This window comes from Aphidius gifuensis, linkage group LG5 (assembly GCF_014905175.1).
Source record: "Aphidius gifuensis isolate YNYX2018 linkage group LG5, ASM1490517v1, whole genome shotgun sequence".
Taxonomy (NCBI): Eukaryota; Metazoa; Arthropoda; class Insecta; order Hymenoptera; family Braconidae; genus Aphidius; species Aphidius gifuensis.
Genome location: NC_057792.1, coordinates 4,395,543 through 4,416,521, shown reverse-complemented (window position 1 = coordinate 4,416,521; position 20,979 = coordinate 4,395,543). Strand labels below are relative to the sequence as shown.

At 26.6% G+C, this 20,979-nt stretch overlaps 1 protein-coding gene across 3 annotated transcripts; it reads right to left on the bottom strand.

Moving 5' to 3' along the window:
- Window positions 1–901: 901 nt before the first annotated feature.
- LOC122857004 (triple functional domain protein) lies at window positions 902–20,820 on the bottom strand. 3 transcript variants are annotated; one of them, XM_044158967.1, is made up of 13 exons: window positions 20,652–20,820; window positions 19,613–20,027; window positions 18,407–19,411; window positions 18,106–18,225; window positions 13,909–17,343; window positions 10,784–11,111; window positions 7,514–7,580; window positions 5,840–7,253; window positions 5,534–5,766; window positions 3,802–4,060; window positions 2,360–2,921; window positions 1,221–2,278; window positions 902–1,152 (listed from the first exon to the last, which is right to left on the bottom strand). In XM_044158967.1, exons 2-13 carry the CDS (start codon window positions 19,985–19,987, stop codon window positions 1,042–1,044), a joined length of 8,967 nt encoding a protein of 2,988 aa, XP_044014902.1. In that variant the 5' UTR covers window positions 19,988–20,027; window positions 20,652–20,820; the 3' UTR covers window positions 902–1,041. The 3 variants fall into 3 exon arrangements, with proteins under 3 accessions (XP_044014902.1, XP_044014903.1, XP_044014904.1); XM_044158968.1 differs by lacking the exon at window positions 18,106–18,225 and adding an exon at window positions 17,594–17,689; XM_044158969.1 differs by lacking the exons at window positions 902–1,152; window positions 1,221–2,278; window positions 2,360–2,921 and adding an exon at window positions 3,089–3,604.
- Window positions 20,821–20,979: the final 159 nt, after the last annotated feature.

Below are 20,979 nucleotides of genomic sequence, written 5' to 3'. Positions count from 1 at the left end.
AACTAATTTAAAATTATCACATTCAATTTTTTTAAAAAACTTATTCCTTTCTCTCGCACTTTTTTCATGTTTTTTAAATATTAAATTTGTTTCTTTTTTTTCATTTATAGCAATTTATAATCGAAATAAATTTTTGTAATATCGAAATTTAACAAAAAATTAAATTTCATATTAATGGAAAGTTTAGTGATTGTTTTTATGAAATTTTTTAAATGAAATTTTGATGATTAAATTAAAAAATAAAATATGCCTCTCGATGTCTTTCCTGTCCCGCTGTACACAAAGGTACACTCGGGTTAAACTAACAGACGAGAGCCAACGCGTCGAACTGACCAACTGAAAATTCAATGTAAAAAATAAATGTATATAACTGAGAGAAAATAATACCGGCCTCAACCAGCCTCTACAACTATCATACATGTATTGGTTTCTATATCCACATATTAATAATAAAAAAAAAAAAACTCACATATGTGTTTGAATCATAAACGGCGGTATATAATAATGAAAAAAAAAAATATAATGCATATATATAGATATACTTAGTGTATTACTTGTTTCGTTTTTTTTACTATCTGTTTTTTTTTCTTTGGATTTTCTCAGAGGGCGCTTATATCGTTAGAAATAATGCTGCGGCGATGGAAATTATATTTTCTCACTCAATCGGTCATTTCGAAATAATTTCGAAAAATCAAATTAATCTGAAAATAATTAGTAATTTATTATATAAAATAAATATAACAATATAGATAAAAAGAAAATTATTATTTAAATATATTTATGTACACTTCGAATGCCAATATAATGAATTACTGTTCTTTTTTTTTTCTCCTTTTTATATTACAGTCTGATTCCTCTTTTTTTTAATTTCATCGATACTTGAAATATATATATCTATTAACTGGTATGTTTATTTTGCCTAAAAAATAATAATTTTGAACTGGTTTTTGATTTTTTTTTTTATACAAAATAGTGGAAACACTATTGATCTTGTTGACCTTTTTTTTTGTTTTTTAAATATTTGTTTGTTCACTTTTACTTTCAATTGTATAGACTACTATCATTATGATCAGTATGAGGCTTTGAACAATGAGCACGACGCTCAATAAATGCTGCCATTCGAGACGATGGAATTGTTGCTCCTTTTCCAATCTATAAATAAAACATATGATTTAATAAAGATTGGGAGAAAAAAAATATTTAAATTATAGAAAAATTACCTTAAACCATGGTGATTTTAATGTAATATCAGCATTGGCACGTTCTTCACCTCTTAAACAGAGTAAATTTTTCAAAAGATCCTTGGCATCATTTGAAATAAATTGAAAATATTCATCAGGAAAACAATAGTCACATTTTAATATATTTGCTGTTGTTTCTTCAACAGAGTCATCTAAAAATGGTGATAAACCACTTAATAATACATATATTAATACACCAGCAGCCCACATATCAGTATAAGAACCAGTTGGTCTACCTAGTACTAATTCTGGTGCTGAAAATTCTAAATCAGCTGGTGGTACAACAACAAGTGATTTAGCTCTAACAGCTTCACCAAAATCAATTAATTTAACAACACCAGTATCTTGATCAACTAATAAATTTTCTGGTTTAATATCTGAATGTGATTTATTTCTTTGATGAAGCCATGAAAGTGCTGATAATAATTGTGCTGAAAATTTACTTGCCATTGATTCAGTATAATCTGTTTTATTACTTAAATATTTAAATAATGTTGGACCACGAACAAGTTCCAATACAATTGTATCAAAATCTGGTTGTGGTGCATTTTCAAATAATGCAAATGCACGTATAATATTTGCATGATTTGTCATTGCAAGTAAATCATATTCAGCACGTGTTAAATCACGTGATTGTTTATGTCTTGGTGTTTGTTTTAATGCAACTTCTTGTCCAGTTCCTCTATCACGTGCACGTCTAACAAGAGCATATCTTCCTTTTCCTAATTCATCTAATTCTAAATAACGTCCAATAAATTGTTCAGCTTCCCAGCTAATACTTTCATCAAGTGGAAGTGTTACAACTGGTGATGGTGATGTACCACCATTTTTATCAACAACACGAAATGTATATGATGCACCAATTGGAAGATCAATTATAACTGGTGGATTATGAGCTGATTCAAATATTGGTAGCCATATTGTTGATGGTAATGCACGATATTCAATTGTTCCACATTCCATATCACGTTTTTCCCAATCAATTTTTACTTTTGTTGGTCCAATAACTCGTGCCCAAGTTGCACCAGTAACACCACCTTTAAAAAAAAATTTATATATTATTTTTAAATATATTTATATATGTATATTAATAATTTAATTATAAAAAAAATAATTACCAGTTATGCACAATGTTATTTTAACAGAATAAGAATCTTTTTCTGTTTCAATAATACATTCATAATTTCCTGCATCATCAATACGACAATGACATATTTCCAAATATAATAATCCAATACTTTGACATATTTTATGTCTTCCATCAAAATTAATAGGAATAAAATGTCCAATATCATCTTTAATTTCTTTTTTCCATATAACTGTATAATTATTAACATCAATATTTTTAACTTCAATTGATAATCTTGCAATATCTCCAACAGTTGCTCGAACCGGCGAGGATACTGGTTGAAGACTTATTTTTATTGAATTTTCAATTTTATTAATCATTTCAATTTTACGATTTTGATTATCAATATCATTTTTTTTTGGACGGAATGACCATGCACGACTTATTGCTGAATTTGTTATTAAACTTGCTGGTATCCATAATTCTTCAGTTGCATTTATTGGTGATACAACAAGACCAGGACCATCTACATGTGATACAACAAGTTCATCACCTGCATGAAGTGCTGTACCCCAATCAGCAGCTAATCTTACTCGTGCACCAGGTGCAACCTGTTTAATTAATGATATTTTTTATACTTTTTTTGTTCATTTTTTAATTTATAAATAAAGCACAAAATTAAAAAATCCAGATATGTTAATTAACTATCATAGCTTCATTAAACTGTTATAAATTTAAATTTAATATAAAATTGCAAAATCCCGTTTTCATGCTCACCCAACAAGTTGTATTATGATGAAATCGTAACTGTTTTTTTTATTTTCAGAATAATTTTTCTCTTGAATTGCAAAAAAATTAACTATCACCATTATTATTATTATTATTATTTTATCATCTAACATTATCATTCCAGCACCAGTTAGTTTAAATAATAAATTTTATTTTTTACTATTGTTTTTTTTGTTCAATTTTAATTTATTGTTGATTATTTTAATTTGACACTATTATTCATCAAAACATAAATTTGTAGAAATTATTAATTATCTTCATTGCTATTTTATAAATATATCTATATTTTTTTTTCTTTGTACTTGAAGGGTTTTGTTTTTAAAAATATTTTTTTATCAATTAAATTATTTACTTATTTGTTTTTTTTGTTTTACTATAAATGTTGCGCAGGTGGTGTTTTATTTTTTAATAATAACAGTATGTTATCGCAATGACAAAAGGCAATGCAATAGAGAGCAGATAGTGACAGACATCAAGAGGAAGAAGAAGCGGAAGAATCCCTCTGCTGTAATCAATAATTTTAGTAGAAAATTTTATCGTTTAATTTAAAGAAATATATATTAATAAATAAATAAAAATATTGATAGAACAAGCCAGCATGCCCCTTTTGATAATTAAATTTTTTTAATAATGAATAATAATTTTAATTTATCAAAATACTAATAATAAAAATAGCGAATAAATTAATTTATTTTAACTTACAGGAATGGAATTATTTCGAACAGGTGAACGTGCTCGTAGTGTATTTCTAAAACCTTCAAGAAAATTTAATTTACTTTTTGTTGGTGATGGTGTACGTGATGAATCACTATCAATTAATCCACAATGTCCACTACTTTGAGTTTTATTAATATGTCCTTTTTTTAAATTTTTATCCTTATTTGATCCAATGACAGTTAGAGTTGGTATTGATGGAGTCGTTGTTGCTCGTCTTGGTGAAGATTCAGGTGTTGTTGATCGTCTATAAAAATAAATAAATAAATATTAGTAATAATACCTTAGAACTATTAATTTTTTTTTTTTTTTTTCAAATCAACATCTACCAAAATTCAGGTACATTTTTGTGTTAAAAAACATGAAAATAAAATGTGCCTAATAATAAATAAATAAATATTTTTTTGATATTAAAATCATGTACCTAAATCTTCATTTAAACATAAAAAATTAAAACATCAAATAAATATTATTAATGGATACCTGAATTAATAATCCTTAAACATTGATACTCTGGTAAAGTTGATAGGAGAGTGGCATTCAACAGTGGTAGAATAATCAATTGTTATTATATATTACAGTATGATGAAATAAAAAAAAAAATAAAAAAAAAAAAATGTCTATTGAGGAAGAGGAAAAGTCGATATACCATTGTGCCCATAGTGCCAGGGTTAAACATACAAAAAAAAATGTTAAAAATTATTGTTTAAAAGAAATAATGGATTATGTTTGAAAAGTGCACTCTAAAAACATCATAAAAAGCAATACAATGTTATTCATCAATTAATCATTTATTCTAAACAATGGTTTTTCTTTTTTTTTTTTTTTCTTTACGTTCATCAGTTTGGTTATTATATTATAATTTGATTTTCATGTTCCACATTTTTGTTTTTTTTTTTTGACTTTCCAAGTATTAATACTTAAATATTTACATACATCTCAGTGCGGTGAGTTACAAACGTTATTAAAATTATTATAAATATGTTTAATTTTTTCCTTTTTTTTTTTCTTTTCATTTTTATCATACATTTTTCATTGATTAAGATTTAGTTAATACACCCACATTCATTTTAAAAAATAAATAAATAAAAGAGAAAAGAGATTATTATTATATTATTTTTTTTTTGTTTCTTTAGAAAGCAATGCAATAAGCTTTTTTTTTTACTCACTCACTCTGAGTGATGAGTATTAAAATTTTTCAATATTTTTTAGCTATTTACCAGCATCACCAATATTATTATTATTATAATTATTATTATCATTATTATCATCAGCATAATATTATGAAGAATTATTAATTATAGACATTGTACATTGGGCATTTTGGAACGGATTAATAAATAGTTATAGGCTCTGTGAGCTTCAAAAAATTGAATAAATAGTTGTGAGTGAGTGAGTTAATGATTATTAAAATTGTTTTTATCATTTTTTTTTAATTAAATATTGTTTGTTTGTTTTATTTTTAAATGTTAAAGGTTGATTTAAAAGGCTCAAAAGGCGTGAAAATTAATTATTAATTATGAGTAGATAATAAAAGGTGTCAATTACAGGAGAAGGAAACAATTATCTACTCATTAAATGTCCAACTACTGCATCATTTACGTATCATCATATAAAATATACAAAAATATTGTTGGAACAAATATTCACAGGTTTTTGTTTGTTTTGTTTTTTTTTTTTTTAAATATTTTAAAAAATAATAATATGCATTCACGCTTACAGTGGATCTTTGGTTAATTCCTTTTGATAGGCGATTGGTGATTGTATCGCTTTAAGAAAATCACGTTGTGTTTGAAGTATTGATCTTATTGTTTCAACCCATTCTTGACGTGGTGGTCCATTATCATCAATTGTATTGCACAAAAAACCAATAGCAGGTTTACGAGGATCTGTTGAACGTATTATAAATTTTTCTGGATCATCTGGTGAATCTTCAATAGTCATTTTATTAACCTGTAATAATAATAATAATAACAAAAAATTATATAATATATATATTATTAAAAATGATTATTAATATATTTACCTGAATATGAGCTTTATGAACATAAGCAGGACTTGTAAATTGTGTTTTTTTACTAAGTGCTTCACTAAATATAATATTTTGCTCAAATATAAAAACTTGCCATTCACGTTCTTTAATTGTAACAGCTGATAATTCAGCAACAATTAAAGGACCATGTAAAAGTAATTTACCTTGAGCAGTTATTTTACCATCAAAACCCTGTAATCTTCCAACATCCATCATATCATTTGCAGCTTTTGGAATGACCATCATAACATGTACAGCATTTTTAAGATCTTGAATTTCATTTTCAAGTGTTGTTTTTTCAGTTAATTCTAATATTTGACGTAATAATAACTGATATTTTGTTATTCTTTGTACTGGTTTTATTAATAAATCACATATTTGTAATCTATGACCAAGTTTTTGTCTTAATTCTTCAAAATATGTATCAATATATTCTGAAACAATGTATTCTGATACTGGTTTATTTTGACAATATACAACATACATACGTAATTTTCTTTCATGTTTTTTAAATAATTGTCCAATTTCATGTGGTAATTCAATACATTTTTCTAATGATTTTAAAAATACATCACGATGCCATTCATATATTGCTTCAAGATTACCAAATATTATTTTATCTTTACCACCACGTAAATCAGCTGGTAATGGTATATCATTATCTGGATTTCTCATTGCATCCATATAACCTTCAACAATTGTTTTTAAATCATTAACATAATCACGTTCAGTATTAACTAATTCACGTATAACAAATTCACGTTTTTTAAGTGCAGCTGTTTCGGCATCAATATTTGTTTCTTCTTCAGTTATTGTTGTATTACTATATTGTGTTTCAATATCAGTTGATGATGTACGTGTTGATGTTCTAACATTTGACATCATACTATTTCTTTCTTGATTTTCAGTATGTTGTTCCATTCTTTCTTTAACAATTTGTTCAATTTCAGCTAAATCAACACTTGATGTAGCGTCAATTGTTCTTTCATTTGTTCTTTTTGTTGTATTTGATACACCACTACCACCACCATCACCACTAGCATTACCACTTAAACTACCAGATGTATGTTCATCTTGTATTGTTGATACTGATGTACCATTACCACTTACAACCAATATTGGTTCTGTTATTGGTTTCATTGGTGGTGGTAATTCAAAATCATCATCACCATCTTCACCACCATTTTGTTCTAAATATTTTTCTTGTACTTCATTATCTTCACAGTATGCATCATCTTTTTCAGCTTCTTCACCTTCTGATACTGTTCTACCAGTTTTATCACTACTTGGTAATTTAAATCTTTTATCTGATGATGTTTTCTTAAGTACTGGTACACGTTCAGATACTGTTGTTTTTTCAACTTTTCCTTGACTCAATTTTCTAAGTGGTTGTGGTAACCATTTTCTCCTAAATTTTTAAATAAATAACAATTAATTATTAACAAGTACAAAAACAAAAAAAGTTAATAATCTTTTAATTAAAAAAAAATATAAATTTAATATTAAAATTTATAAAATTTATATTTAATTTCAAGGATAATAATATTAATTTGCCAATTTTATATAAAATTTACAGTATTACTTTAAATATACCTACAGTGTTAAACATATGTATATATTTTTTTTTTTTTTTATAATTGTATTAATTTGGCAAAGTATCATACTCACACTCGTCTTTTATTTCCGGGTGAGCTTGTGTTGCCAGATCCATTACTTGCCTCATTCCCACCAGAATCTATAAAATAAAAATATAAAAAAATAAATAAATAAACTGTTTAATAAAAATTTAATTATTTATTTAATTACTATAGACAAAAAAAAGTAATAAAAAAGAAAACAAAAAACAATCGCAGTAGTATTTAATTATTGTCAAAAAATTATAGTCAATAAAATTTTTCTTTGTCACTAAGTATGTGTCAAGTATATATATTTATTTTATTTTTTTTTTAATGTATAAATACGTGTTGCATTTGGTAAAGTATTAATAGGAGCCAATGACCATTTTTTTGGCAACAAAAACTGCTTAATAATACTGTTTTTCATGCACTTGTTGAAATGAATTCACAACAAACTATCAAACTTAATTTAAATAAATATATATTTACACATAAATAAAGTTTCAACATAATCAATAACATTATTTGATTGATTATTATTTTTTTTTCGTCGTCGTCGTTCCATAAAGGATAAGCTGATTTTTATTATTTTTTCAATTTTATCACAGGAAAAGCTGGCTCAAGCTTAAAGAAAAGAAATAAAAAAAAAAAAAAAAATTGAATGACAAACTGGTTTATGTGTCAAGTTTTTTAGATACTAGGCGGAAATAATTTGGCCCTCAATACTTCTCACGCTAGCTTTGATTTTATTCCAACTTTTGTTGGACTATCATTTAATAAAATATGTAGGCGAAAACAGTTTAAGGCCGTATGTTCAACAACCAACTCGTTACCAACAACTAACACTTTCACGAGGATGACACTGACGTCAAAAAAAAATAACATACTTTATATTATATTTATTATTATTTTTAGAATTTAACTTGATCAAAATAAAAAACAAAAAAAAATATATTATTTAATTTTTAAAGAATAAATTGTCTTTTGATAAATTTGATTAAACTATTATTCATAAATTCATCAATTTCGAATGATGAATATTCAATGGATTTTATTGTTTATTATATTTTAAAAATACATCATGTGTAACATTGAAATTAAAAAATCGTTTATTTAATTAAAAAGAGAAACATAAAAAAAATAAAAAAAAAATAGACATCAATAAAATAAATATAGCAAATTGAAGAGCTGGTAACATGTGACTTTTATTGGATTTGTACAAATGTACAAATATATATTTATTATTGAATACGTGATTCTTTGTTTTTAATAAATTGAGATAAATCGATTTATTTGAATAGCAAAGTAAAAAAAAAAAGCATTGATAGTAATACCGGATATTATTTAACGACTTTTTTTTTTTATTGAGAACAATTTTTCATTGTTTAATTTTATAAACGAGAGTCCAATTGGAATATACCGATGATGGAATGATGTCTGCGTTCTTGGACACGAACCAGAATATATATACAAATGTTGCTTTTCATCATTTTTATTTATTCATTAATTTTTTTTTTTTTTTTTAATTATTCCATTGCATGTAGACCGGTCATTCGACTGTCAAGCGTAGCTCAAGTACATCTCTCGTAATTATTTTTTTTTTCTATTTTAAAAAATAGATGGTTTATCCCTAAGCTTGATATAAAAAAACCCCGACAATAACATCAACAACAACAACTTTGCCTGACACATAAATCAGCCAAGTAATTTGTCATTGTTTTAAAAAAGAAAAAAAATATCATTTTGTAAATTTAAATTATTATATTAATTACTATAACGTGTATTGTTATATGAAAAATGTATTGTATTATTTATCCAGAAAGAAAACAATTGAATAATAAAATAAAAAAGTATAATTAAATAATAAATTAATGAATAAAAAAAAAAAAAAAAGAATCCAATTTAAATTCCAAAGTGTATATTGCATTCCAATTGGTACTTTTGGCGCCAAGGTTGTCCTTATATGGCATAAGAGACACTTGCAATTGAATTGCATATATCTAGCATGGTATTTGTAATCACAACACGAACATATATTGTATATAAACTTGAAATAGATAAATATTTAAATTTAAAAAAAAAAAAGTTGCTTAACCTTGACAAGAAAATTCAGATGATAAACACAATTTTTTAGTTTGAACAAATAAATTTTTACATTTTCCCATGATTATTTAAATTAATTATTAAATTTTTTTTTATAATTAAAAAATGACGCACAATTAGAAGACGATTAAACGCTCATCATAAAGCGCGAAGCAAGACTGGTAAATAATTTGCTTCTACAGGAAGGATATACTGCCCATATTACCAACTTGTCATAATAATTTTTTTATAATTTTATTACTAGTATTTTAATTTGGGAAATAACCAAAATTTAAATTTCATATATTTATAATAATATTAAAAAATATTATAATTTTTTTTTTTTTAAATAAAACTAATGAGTTTCTCAGGAGAAAAGGCAACTGGAGTCTGCAAAGTGGTCAAGGACACGCGCTAGTGCGTATTGATCGAGTGCGGACCTGGCTCATACATGAACATCTAATTCAATATAATGTTCTAGTCTAAATACACATGTATTTTTTTTTTTCCCATCAAATATATCATTAAATAAAAAAACTAAAAATTCAATTATTGTAAATACGTTTAGTTTAGTTTTTCCTTTTTTTTTTTTTTTGATTCCAATGACTAAAGATGTATACAAATAATTTCTCTTTATAAAATTTGAAGATGTCAGCTTTAAAAGTGACACCCTAGAGAGCTCTTTGTTAAACGGATGTTTGCATTTCAGTAATTTAAAGATAAAAAATAAATAAAAAAAAGAATTACTTTAAATAAAAAATATAAAAAAAAACTAATTTATCCTTTTGAATTTAATTTTTTTTTTATGCTTAAATTATATTTCACTATATTGATAATAATAAAATATAATAATAATAATTTTAATACTAGCTAAATTGTGAAGTGGCAAGGGTGTATTTTTTAAAATGAAATATCTTTGTCAATGTCAACTGAAAGCCTCGAGGTGAGACATTTATAAATCACCAAATAATACCAACTAATTTGTATAGTTTTCATCAGTTAATATTTCGAATATAAACTATTCAATGAAATCTACATAATACCTATTATATTGTCACATTGAGAAACTTGTTATAAATTCCTTTTCAAATTATTATAAAATTTCCGGGTATCTAGATGTATTATAAACTTTTTAAAAACAATTATTTATCATAATACAAGTTGGTTATTTCGACGAAATAATAATGATAAATTGATGATGATGATGAAATGATAAATTATTGATTAATTTAAAACTTACCTCCATCTTCTGTAGTTACTGATGTTTGAGCTGTTGTTAAAGTGTTTGATGCTTGACTAAGTGGTTTTCTTGATGGTGAAGTTTTACATGATGTTGTAGGTGGCTGTTTGAGAATACTTGTTGGAACAAGACCCTCAGCTGGTGGCTCAGTTTGACCAGATGATAATGGTAATCTAACCAGTGTCCATTCAATTGTTGTATTACTTCCACTATGAATACTATTATTTTCTAATACTTCAACTTGTTGTCCTTTTGTTACACTCAATTCACGTGTACCTGAAGTTGCAAAATGATCAGCCATCACCCATGTCATCTCAGTAACTCCTGTCTATAAAATAAATACAAAATCATTATTAAATATTGACTTTATTATTTTTTTTTTTTTTCAATTAATAAAAGTATGTATTTTTCGATAAAGCAAAAGGTCAAATGTGTTTACATTTTTCGATGTCAACTATAAATAAACAAGAAATATTTAAATATTTTTTATGGCTTTATGAATTGAAAATTCGATAAGATTTTGAATTTTTTTTATTCCATTAAAATGACAGTGTGTTTATATAGAATTAATATTTAAATAAATTTTTTTCAATCAATAAAAATAGAAAAGGTGATTTGTTATAAAAATAATCAATGAATCGATACATGTTACAAACAAAATTTCTGTCTGATTGAATTTGTATAGATGGGCTTTTGAATTTTCGGGCCGGCGGAGCGATTAAATAATTATTCTTGCCCCGTTAATTTTTGGATGTCAATAGAAATTATTTTCATAGCTAAAATATCTAAATAATAATAATATTATTATATATTTATTTCTAAATAAATATATATATTAATTGTTATTGAATTTTTTTAAAGAGATGCAAAAAAAAAAGAATAAAAACAATTTTTTAAAAATTGATTTTTTTTCTATTTGTTAATTTTATTAATAAAAAAGTTTTTATTTATAATATTATATTTTTTTATTTAACACGTGCATGATTCTGATCTAAAAAAAAAAATCTTTCATCGTCATCACAATACAAGTGTTTATATTGCAAACGATAGATTAGCTTATTTCCGATTAAGCATTTTATTGAATGTATGAGATAATTATTATATCCTATGATGATTAAATATCAAATAATCATACCAATTACTCAAATATAATTAAAATTTAAACTCCATCAATTATTATAATGATTAATTAAGCTATTTTAATTTTATTTAATCATCATAAATTTGTTAATTAAGTTAAATGTTTAATTTTAATAAAATTTTACCTCTAAAAATTAATTCAAATATATTTTAAAAATAAATTATATTAAATTCAAATGTCAGATAAGATTCAAGTACATATTTAAATATTTTTAGAATAACAGTATTTAGATTTTACTAATATTTAAAAAGAAAAATAAGACACATCATTATGAATAGACTTTTTCTTTGAAACGAGTTTGTTAAACATTTTGTTAAATCAAATAAAATCATGTATGCGATACGATATCAATGATTCTTATCAATTTGAATGTGTCACCAGATAAATATTGTGTTGACTAGCACCATGAGTATCAATCGATTATTCGCATTTGCGCAAATCAACTTTAAAAAGATTTTTTTTTAACTTAAAATTTATCAAATGATATTTTTGAAAAAGAAAAAACAACAACAATCAAATGTAAATGACATTGAGTATATAATGAGTGACAGAAGAGAGTGATTTTATTGTCAATAAATGATTGATGAGTTGATGACATATTGATGATTTGTACCTGGGAGGGTTGTCGTCGTAATAAACGAGCCTGGAAAGAGCTTGGTGTATCAATAGTATGTTGTCGCGATAATGCAGGATGTGGTGGTGCAACTGATCCTTGACGAAACCACGGTAATGATATTTTTCTACGTGCTTTTTGGGCAATTGTTGCCGGTTTACCGGATGGTGATGTCATATTTATTTATTTAATTTAAATGTCACAATTATATATATTTAATTTTAATACATTTTAAATCAGAATTATATATTTTGAAACAATTGATATTTCATTTATAAAATAATACTAATAATAATTATTTTTATTAAGATTTAAATGTTGAAAGTTTAAACGCGTGAAAACTAGTGTCGAGATTAACAGCAAGGCGGTGGCTGTAGTACTAAGTTTACATGACAAATCTGCGACATCCATGATATTATATTGTCAAAGTTTAACATCAAAACAGTAAATTTTTTTTTCTACTCAATAAAAGATTAGAAGTTAATTATTAAAATGACAATAATTTTATTTATATTTATTCTCAATAGAAGCTAATTTTAATTAATAATATTAATTTAAATATAGAGAGAAAAAGAAAAACAAACGGACCACGGAGTCCGGCCGACCCGAAAGTCGCGTCCGTACTGATTTGATATTCCTGGATTGTAATGACTGGAAGAATCGAGTCCCGGCTCAACCAAAATTCGAGCTTTGCCGTATGCTCGAATGCGTCACAGAGGATGAGTAAAGAAAAACGATGAAAGCTCTTTCCCGCTTGCGCTTGCAATATAATTTTCCCCCTCTTTAACAATCACAAGCACTGTACCGGGGTAGATACAAGAAAACGCCCCCAATGTGTATAACCGGACGAGCCCACTGATAATATATATATAAAAAAAAAATTAAAACTAAGAAGAAGAAAATAGAATTTAAAAAAAAAAAAAAAACACTTAGATGTGCTACCAGCTGTACCGATGACAATTCAAGAATAAAAAAAAAAACCAACAACAACTGGACCGAATTGTCATTAAACACACCCAGACCTCGAAATATAAAATTTGTTATCAGTGCGCATTTACACCTGCGCCAATATATTGAAGATAATAATGATATATTTTTATTTAAATCATTTTAATCTTTACGAAAAAAAAATAGTCAATTGGATTACTGGATGATATTTGAAAACTTATGGTATATATGTATAAAGAAAAATGATTAAATCTAAAATTAAATTGGTGATGATGCTATTGAATGTGTGTGAATATGGGCCAACACACAATTGATGTTGAATTAATGATTTTACATTTATAAAAAAATATTAGTGTTTTGTGTTTTATTATTTGTTTGTTATATTTTTTAGATATTATAAATTTTTTTTATCAGCAAACTTACTTTATCAGAATCAGTTGTATTTGTAGATCCAAATGATGCTAATGAATTTCTATCAAGATTTTCAACACTGTCATCCAATGAAGTACATTCTTCAAGATCTCTACTTGATCTTTGACTTGAAGATTTCTTTGCTGGACTCTTGGGCATACTTAAACTGAAGTAAGTCTCTTGAATAACCTCTCTCAATCTTTTAACCCAAAGTTGTTTGGCTTCAAGTGAATTTGCTTTTAAAACAACACGAGTATCACTAGTTGGTGCACGTCCAGTCCATACAGCAAATTTACATTCATCACCTTCAATATGTTCAGTAACACCAAGTTCAGATGTCATTAAACGACTTTTGTATATATATAATTTAACTTTACCAGTTGAATCTTTAACTTCTTTACTAAATAATAAATATAATTCAAATAAAAATATATGACGTTCTCTTCCTTTACGTATTAATTGTTTTGGATCCCATACAGTAAATGAATCTTGTAATACAACATCACCAAGTGTATCAATTCTAACATCACAACCCTCAAGTAAACTCAAATGTAATGCATCATTAGCTTTTTTTGGTACATTAAGCATAACTTCTAAACCATCTTTAATTTCACCTTGTCCTTCTTGACAACATGCTTGTAAATCTTTTAATAATAATTGATATTTTGTTATTCTTTGAACTGGTTTTATTAAATATGCTGCTATTGGATGTTCAACACGATTTTTACTTTGTAAATCTTCAAACCAATTACCACCATGTGCAAATAATAATTGATTACCTTCTGGTTTATTTGTACAATATGTTACATACATATCAAATTTAGCAGCCCATGTTACAAAACAATGACCAACATCTTCAGGCATTGTTTCATATTTTTCTAATTCACGTAAAAATATATCACAATGAAATTTATATATTTCTTCAATATTACCAAATATTATTGATACTCTACTTTGTAAACCAGGTGGTGGAAAATTACCAGGTGATGGATATCTTGTTTCTTCCAAAAAACATCTAATACAAGTTTCTAAATCTTTAACATATGTTCTTTCTGTTTGTAATAATTCAGCCATTATAAATTCTTTACGACGTGCTGATCTTCTTTTTTCTTCATTTAATTCTTTTAAATCTTTACCTTTTATTTTATCTTCTAATAATGGATCTGAATTTCTATCAATTGACATTACAGAATCACTTTTATTATTGATATTATTATTATTATTATTTGTACAACCAATACCAATACTTTCATCTGATTGTGTTATACCTAAATCATCTTCAATTTGACTTTTATAAGAATCCATACGCATACTAAAATCTTTATAACGTTGATCAACTTCAGCAACTGATTGTTTTATTGCTGATGCATGTACATGTCCTTTTTCAACTAAATTATCAGCAAGTTGTATTAATAATTTAACTCTATCTCTTGTTTCTTTAGCAGCACTTTTAAATTCATTATGTTCTTGTAATAGCTGTTCATTTTCAATACGATTTTTACCAACATTTGTATGTGTTGATAAATATAATTCACCAGTTTCATGTATCCATTCAAGTGCTTGTTTAGCACTACGTTCAAATAATACATATTGATGACATTGATCTAAACGTTTTTTACGTTGTGTCCAATGTTCAAGTACTTTATTTTCTTTACTTAATAATTCTTCAAGTATATTTTTAACTTTATTTTCTGAACCAGTTGTTGTTTGATAACTATAAAATTGTAATGATCTATTTGTATATTTTAAAAATGTTTCAGCAGTACGACGTACAAGTGTACATGCTTTTAAAAATGCTTCTTTTTGTTCTTGATGTTTACCAACAAGTGTTGGTACTTGTCCAGCTTTATCACCAGATGAACACCAATCTTCATCTCTACGATATTCTCTTTCTAAACTATCAAGAACTGAACGTACTTGTTCAGCTGTTTTATAAAAATTAATACTTGCTGTAACAAGTTTATGTCTTTCTTCAGCACATGTTACTAATTGTTGCCATCTTTTAGTAACATCCTCAGCAACATCACGTATACTTTTTGGATCATAATGATTTGCACTAACTAATGCATCAGCACGATGTTTTACTTGTACAGCTGATGTATGAGTTTTTTCAATAGCAACTTGAAATTGTTCATGCTCTAAACGTAATTGTTCAGCATCAATTAAATTATCTGGTACTCTTAATGATGCTAATAACATTGCTTCACCATTTCTAATCCAATTTGCAACATGTTGTGCATCATTTTGTAATTGTACCAATTGAGCAGCTTGTTCTAATCTTATTCTACGTATTTCAGCAAGATCTTCAGCATCCATTTCACGTTCATTTAAAAATTCCAATAATACTTGTACACGTGCACTTGCTGTATGTTGTCCATCAGCCATAATACATACACCAGCTTGTTCTAATACTTGTGCAAGTTCTTGTCCTTGTTGTAATACTTGAAATGCTGTATTTTGCATATGTGCAACACCATCATTATGTACTCTTAATAATTGATCAGGTGAACCTTCTCTTGGTGGTGCACGTAATTCTTGTGCCCACATTTCTAATTGTCCACTAGCTTCTAATGCATCTCTTTCAAATACACGTAATCTTAAACATAATTCAAGACGTAATTTTCTTGTTGCCCATAATTCTTCTAATTCTTGACGTAATATTGCTAAACGATCAAGTGCTGCTTCAACAGCACTTACTGAACCAGTTGTATCAATTTGTTGTCCATTTTGACTACCATTTCTATTATCACTATTACAATCATCACGTAATTCTTGTAATAATGCTTCACCTTGACCAATTGTTGATGCACAAGCTTCTAAACAAGATGATCTATGTTGAGCACATTGATCCAGCAATCTTTCAGCATTTTCTAAATTTTCAGCAACTTCATCTTGTTGTAATTCTTGACGTAATTCATCAACCCAACCACTTAATTCTTTTTCATGTGTATAAAATACAACAGCAAGATCAAGACGACGACGACGTTGTTCAACTCTTGTTGCAAAACTACCAACATGAGCTTCTAATTCTTGAGCAACAGCATATATTTCATCAGCAGCACATTCACCAGTATGTGCTAATTCTTCAGCAGCTGTTAATAATTTTGTAGCATTTGTATATGTATTTTGAGCAACATTTTCAAAATGTTCATGACTTTTTTGATAAACACGAGCTTTTTGAAGATTACGTCCAACACCAGTATTTTTACGTATAAATACTTCACCATGATTTGTCAGCCAATCTAATACTTGTTTTACATCTTCTTGAAATAATCTCAATGCAAGACGTTGATGTAATTTAACTTTACGTGCATGCCAACGTGCTTCTAGTGCTCTATGATGTCCTAATATTTGATGAATAACAGCAAGTACATGTGATGCACCCTCACTGTAATCTGCTGCTGGATTGCCACTCATACCACCACGATTATCCATCAAATGTCCATCCTATTTTAAATCAAGTTTTTTATTTTATATTTTAATAAATAAATTACTTGTTTTTTTTTTTTATCAACAAATATGACACATAACTAGAATATTTTTTTTTTTGCTACCACTGTTAATTTTTTTTGTTTAATTATTATTTTTATTATATAAATGTGTCATATTTATTTGATTATTATTTATAATTTTCTACCGTGCATACATGCAATAGTTTGATTAATTTTTTTTTTTTTAAAAAAAGCAAAGGACATACATGTTTTCGGTTGGAGTGGTCAATCCCCTGAGGTTGATTACAAACTTGGACAAGATGATCCAACTGGTAAAGAAGCTTCTTACTGGTACTGTGTACCTAAACATTAATACAAGCCAAAGCAACATGTGAGATTTTACTACCATCACCTTAGTGAATTATTTTATATAAATATATATACAAATAGAAAATATAGTTATGTATTAGAAAGAATCAATTTTTCATATCTATTTTTTTTTTTACCTTGAAATTAAAAAGAAAAAAAAAAAAATATGTAATAATAAGAAATATATAAAATTATCCATTGTTTTTATTTGTTGCCTGGAATAAAATTATTTGTTAAAAAAATTTGAAAAGTACCCAGTCACCAAGATGTGAATAATTATTGTCAGTAGTCAATAATCCATCTGCTAAAATAAATAAAATAAATAATAAGCAATAATACTACGATGAAGCCTGCCTGGCTCTCTCCCAAATCCGTTATAATTTAAAAATAAAAAAAAAAAAATTCGTACATAATCAAAGTGTAATGATTCATTGTTGTTTCCATTTCCAGTTGTATTTGAATTTGAACTATGACAAACTTGTAGCATTGTTCCTAATCCACTCAAAAGTGCTTGGTATGAATTGTAAACCTGTTAAATATTTTTTACTAAAAAATATTTTCTTCTTGTCAATTTAATTACTGATATTATTATCATCACAAAATTGAATAATAAAATAATTAAATTGAATACTTAATCAATAAAATTTAAACAATAATATTAAATAAATAAATAAATCAATAAATAGTTTTTTTTTGTTATTTTTATTTACCTCTGTATATGCTTGACACATTGCTTCATATAGTGTTTGATGTTGTCGTATATGTGATTCAAGAACTGAAATTTCATTTGGTAAATTTGTTGATTCACATGCTTGACTCCATCCAGTAACACTATCAACATATTGTTCAGCTTTATGATGAAAAACAACACTTAAACCAAGTACAGCAGTACGTTCATCTAATCCAGCAGCAAATTCTTTCCATGCACGATCTAATCTACCAGCAACAGCACGTACATGTCCAGCAGCATAATGTTGGGTTTCCAATAATCTACCAGCCATTGTTAATATTTTATTAATATTAACATAAACATTCATTGAACTCATTGTAAAATGTTTATGTTCTTCTTGTAAATTTTTAGCAAGTTGATATGATCTACCAATTTCAACATAATTTGCTAAAAATACTTGACGATTATGACATATCCAATCAAACATTTTTTCACAATCTTGTTCAAACATTCGTAATTGAAAACATTGATCTAATTTTGTTTTTTTAATATGCCATAATTGTAATAAATGTTGTTGTGCTGAATGTACTGAATCTAAATGTTGTATAACAATTGCAGCTAATGCTCTACCATCTGGATCACTACCACCAGATGCACCACTTTCAACACTACCACCACCACCACTATTTTCACTACCAACAACTGAACTTGATCCAACTCCATTATTAAAACGTTGAAGTAATCTTTGACCAACAACTTGTACTTCTTCAACTGGTACTTTCATAATTTTTTTTCTCATTTCATTATGCAAATCAATACCATGTTTTGCACCACCAACATCATCAGCAAAATCATTTCTACTTAAATCTTCTTGTAAATCATCTAAACGATCAAGTAAATCAGCTGCTTGCCATGTAAAATCTTCAACAGCAAGACGTGTATCAATCCATTGAGCATGATCATATTGAAGTGATCCATCTAAATCACCAGTCAATTGTGATGGATCAATAACTTTTGACAATGCTTCAAGGCTGATTGTATTGATCTGCAATGATACGACAAATATATTATATATATATAGATAAATAAAAATATTTTTATACAGCATGTATTGAACAAAACTAGGCCAAGAGCCAGAAGAAAAAAAAAAAAAAGAAAAGATGTATTGTATTGCTGAGTATTATATATCTTTGATGCATCATCATCACTATTATCAATATAATATTGAATGCTCTATTTTACTCACCTCAAAATTATATTTTTTTTGTTTAGCAAGTGATGTTCTTTGTTTTTGCCAAAAATTATCTGGTTTTATTATAAATACAACATATACAGAACGATGAAAATGTTCATGTAATACTTTTAATATTGGTTTTACAGAATCCCATGTACCACCTCTCATATCAATTATAACTGTAAAACGTAAACCTCGTGCTTCATCATTTGGTATTGCCAATAAATATTGTAATAAACGACGATAATCTTCTGGTTTAGCACGTTCACGTCTTACTGTTGTTGGAAATATTAATACAGGACCTCCACGACGATCACGACTACCTGGTAATATTGCCAAACGTTCTTCAAGCAAAGGTAAAACCTCTGCAGCTCTTGTTCCATCCATTTTACAATGTTTATTATTATTTCCCTTATTTTATAAAATTCTGTAACATAAAAAAAAACAATAAATAATCAAAACAGTTAATTCACTTTAACAAAACTAATATTACAAATCAAGCTAAGTCGAACTATGTGTTTTATAAATAATAATTATAAAAAAAAAACACACACACACTGTATTGAACATTTGAATCAATAATTGACCTTGACAATATATATATTCAAAATAAAAAAAGCCTTAAGTGTAACCCTTCAAGGGTCTTGCATGCAATCACTGTTTTTATTTATTTTTTTTTTTAGTCACCTATGTATACACGCACATATTATCAACACATTGATAACTAAAAAAAATAATCTTCATCGATTCTATCAACATTTTCATCCCCTTGGTCACTCTGTCGTCAACACAACAAAGAAACTTCAATACACCAATAAATTATCAAAAATCCATCACCCTTTTATCAATTTACTTGTTATTTTTTATCATTTCTTTTTAAAGATGTATTTAATATTAAGCCCTTTTGACTTGTCCTGCTTGTCCTTAATATATTTCCCCTCTTTTCGTTTATCAATCAACATCTACTGTATAAAATCAACGTATATGTACACAATACACCTTGGATACGTAACTAACTACTTGTATATGAAAATTTTTATTATATTATTACCTTGATTTAAATGAATAACCGGTGAAATAATTTATATTAATTATATTGGTGCTTAAAATTCTTGCACTATTTTTTATTAGTAATTCATATTTCATATTGTTTATTAATTATTTCGGCAATACACAATAGTCAACGCCAAATAATCATGTTTTCTGCCATCTTTCTTGGAACTTCCCCCACTATTGACCACTCTCTCAAACACACACTTTTACTCTCTCTCTCTCTCTTTTTCTCTCAAATATGTAAACCAACGAGAGAGAGAGAGAAGTAACCGGTTTTTTTTCTCTCTCTTTTTGTTTATTATTATTACTTAATTAGTTGTTCCAGT

Bases quoted from the DNA above. Each gene is read 5' to 3' on its own strand.
- LOC122857004 (XM_044158967.1), bottom strand. From the start codon at position 19,987: ATGGATGGAACAAGAGCTGCAGAGGTTTTACCTTTGCTTGAAGAACGT. The intron at 19,412-19,612 runs GTGAGTAAAATA...GTATCATTGCAG, and splicing joins AAAAAAAATATAATTTTGAG to ATCAATACAATCAGCCTTGA. The intron at 7,581-10,783 runs GTAAGTTTTAAA...TTTATTTTATAG, and splicing joins AGTAACTACAGAAGATGGAG to ATTCTGGTGGGAATGAGGCA.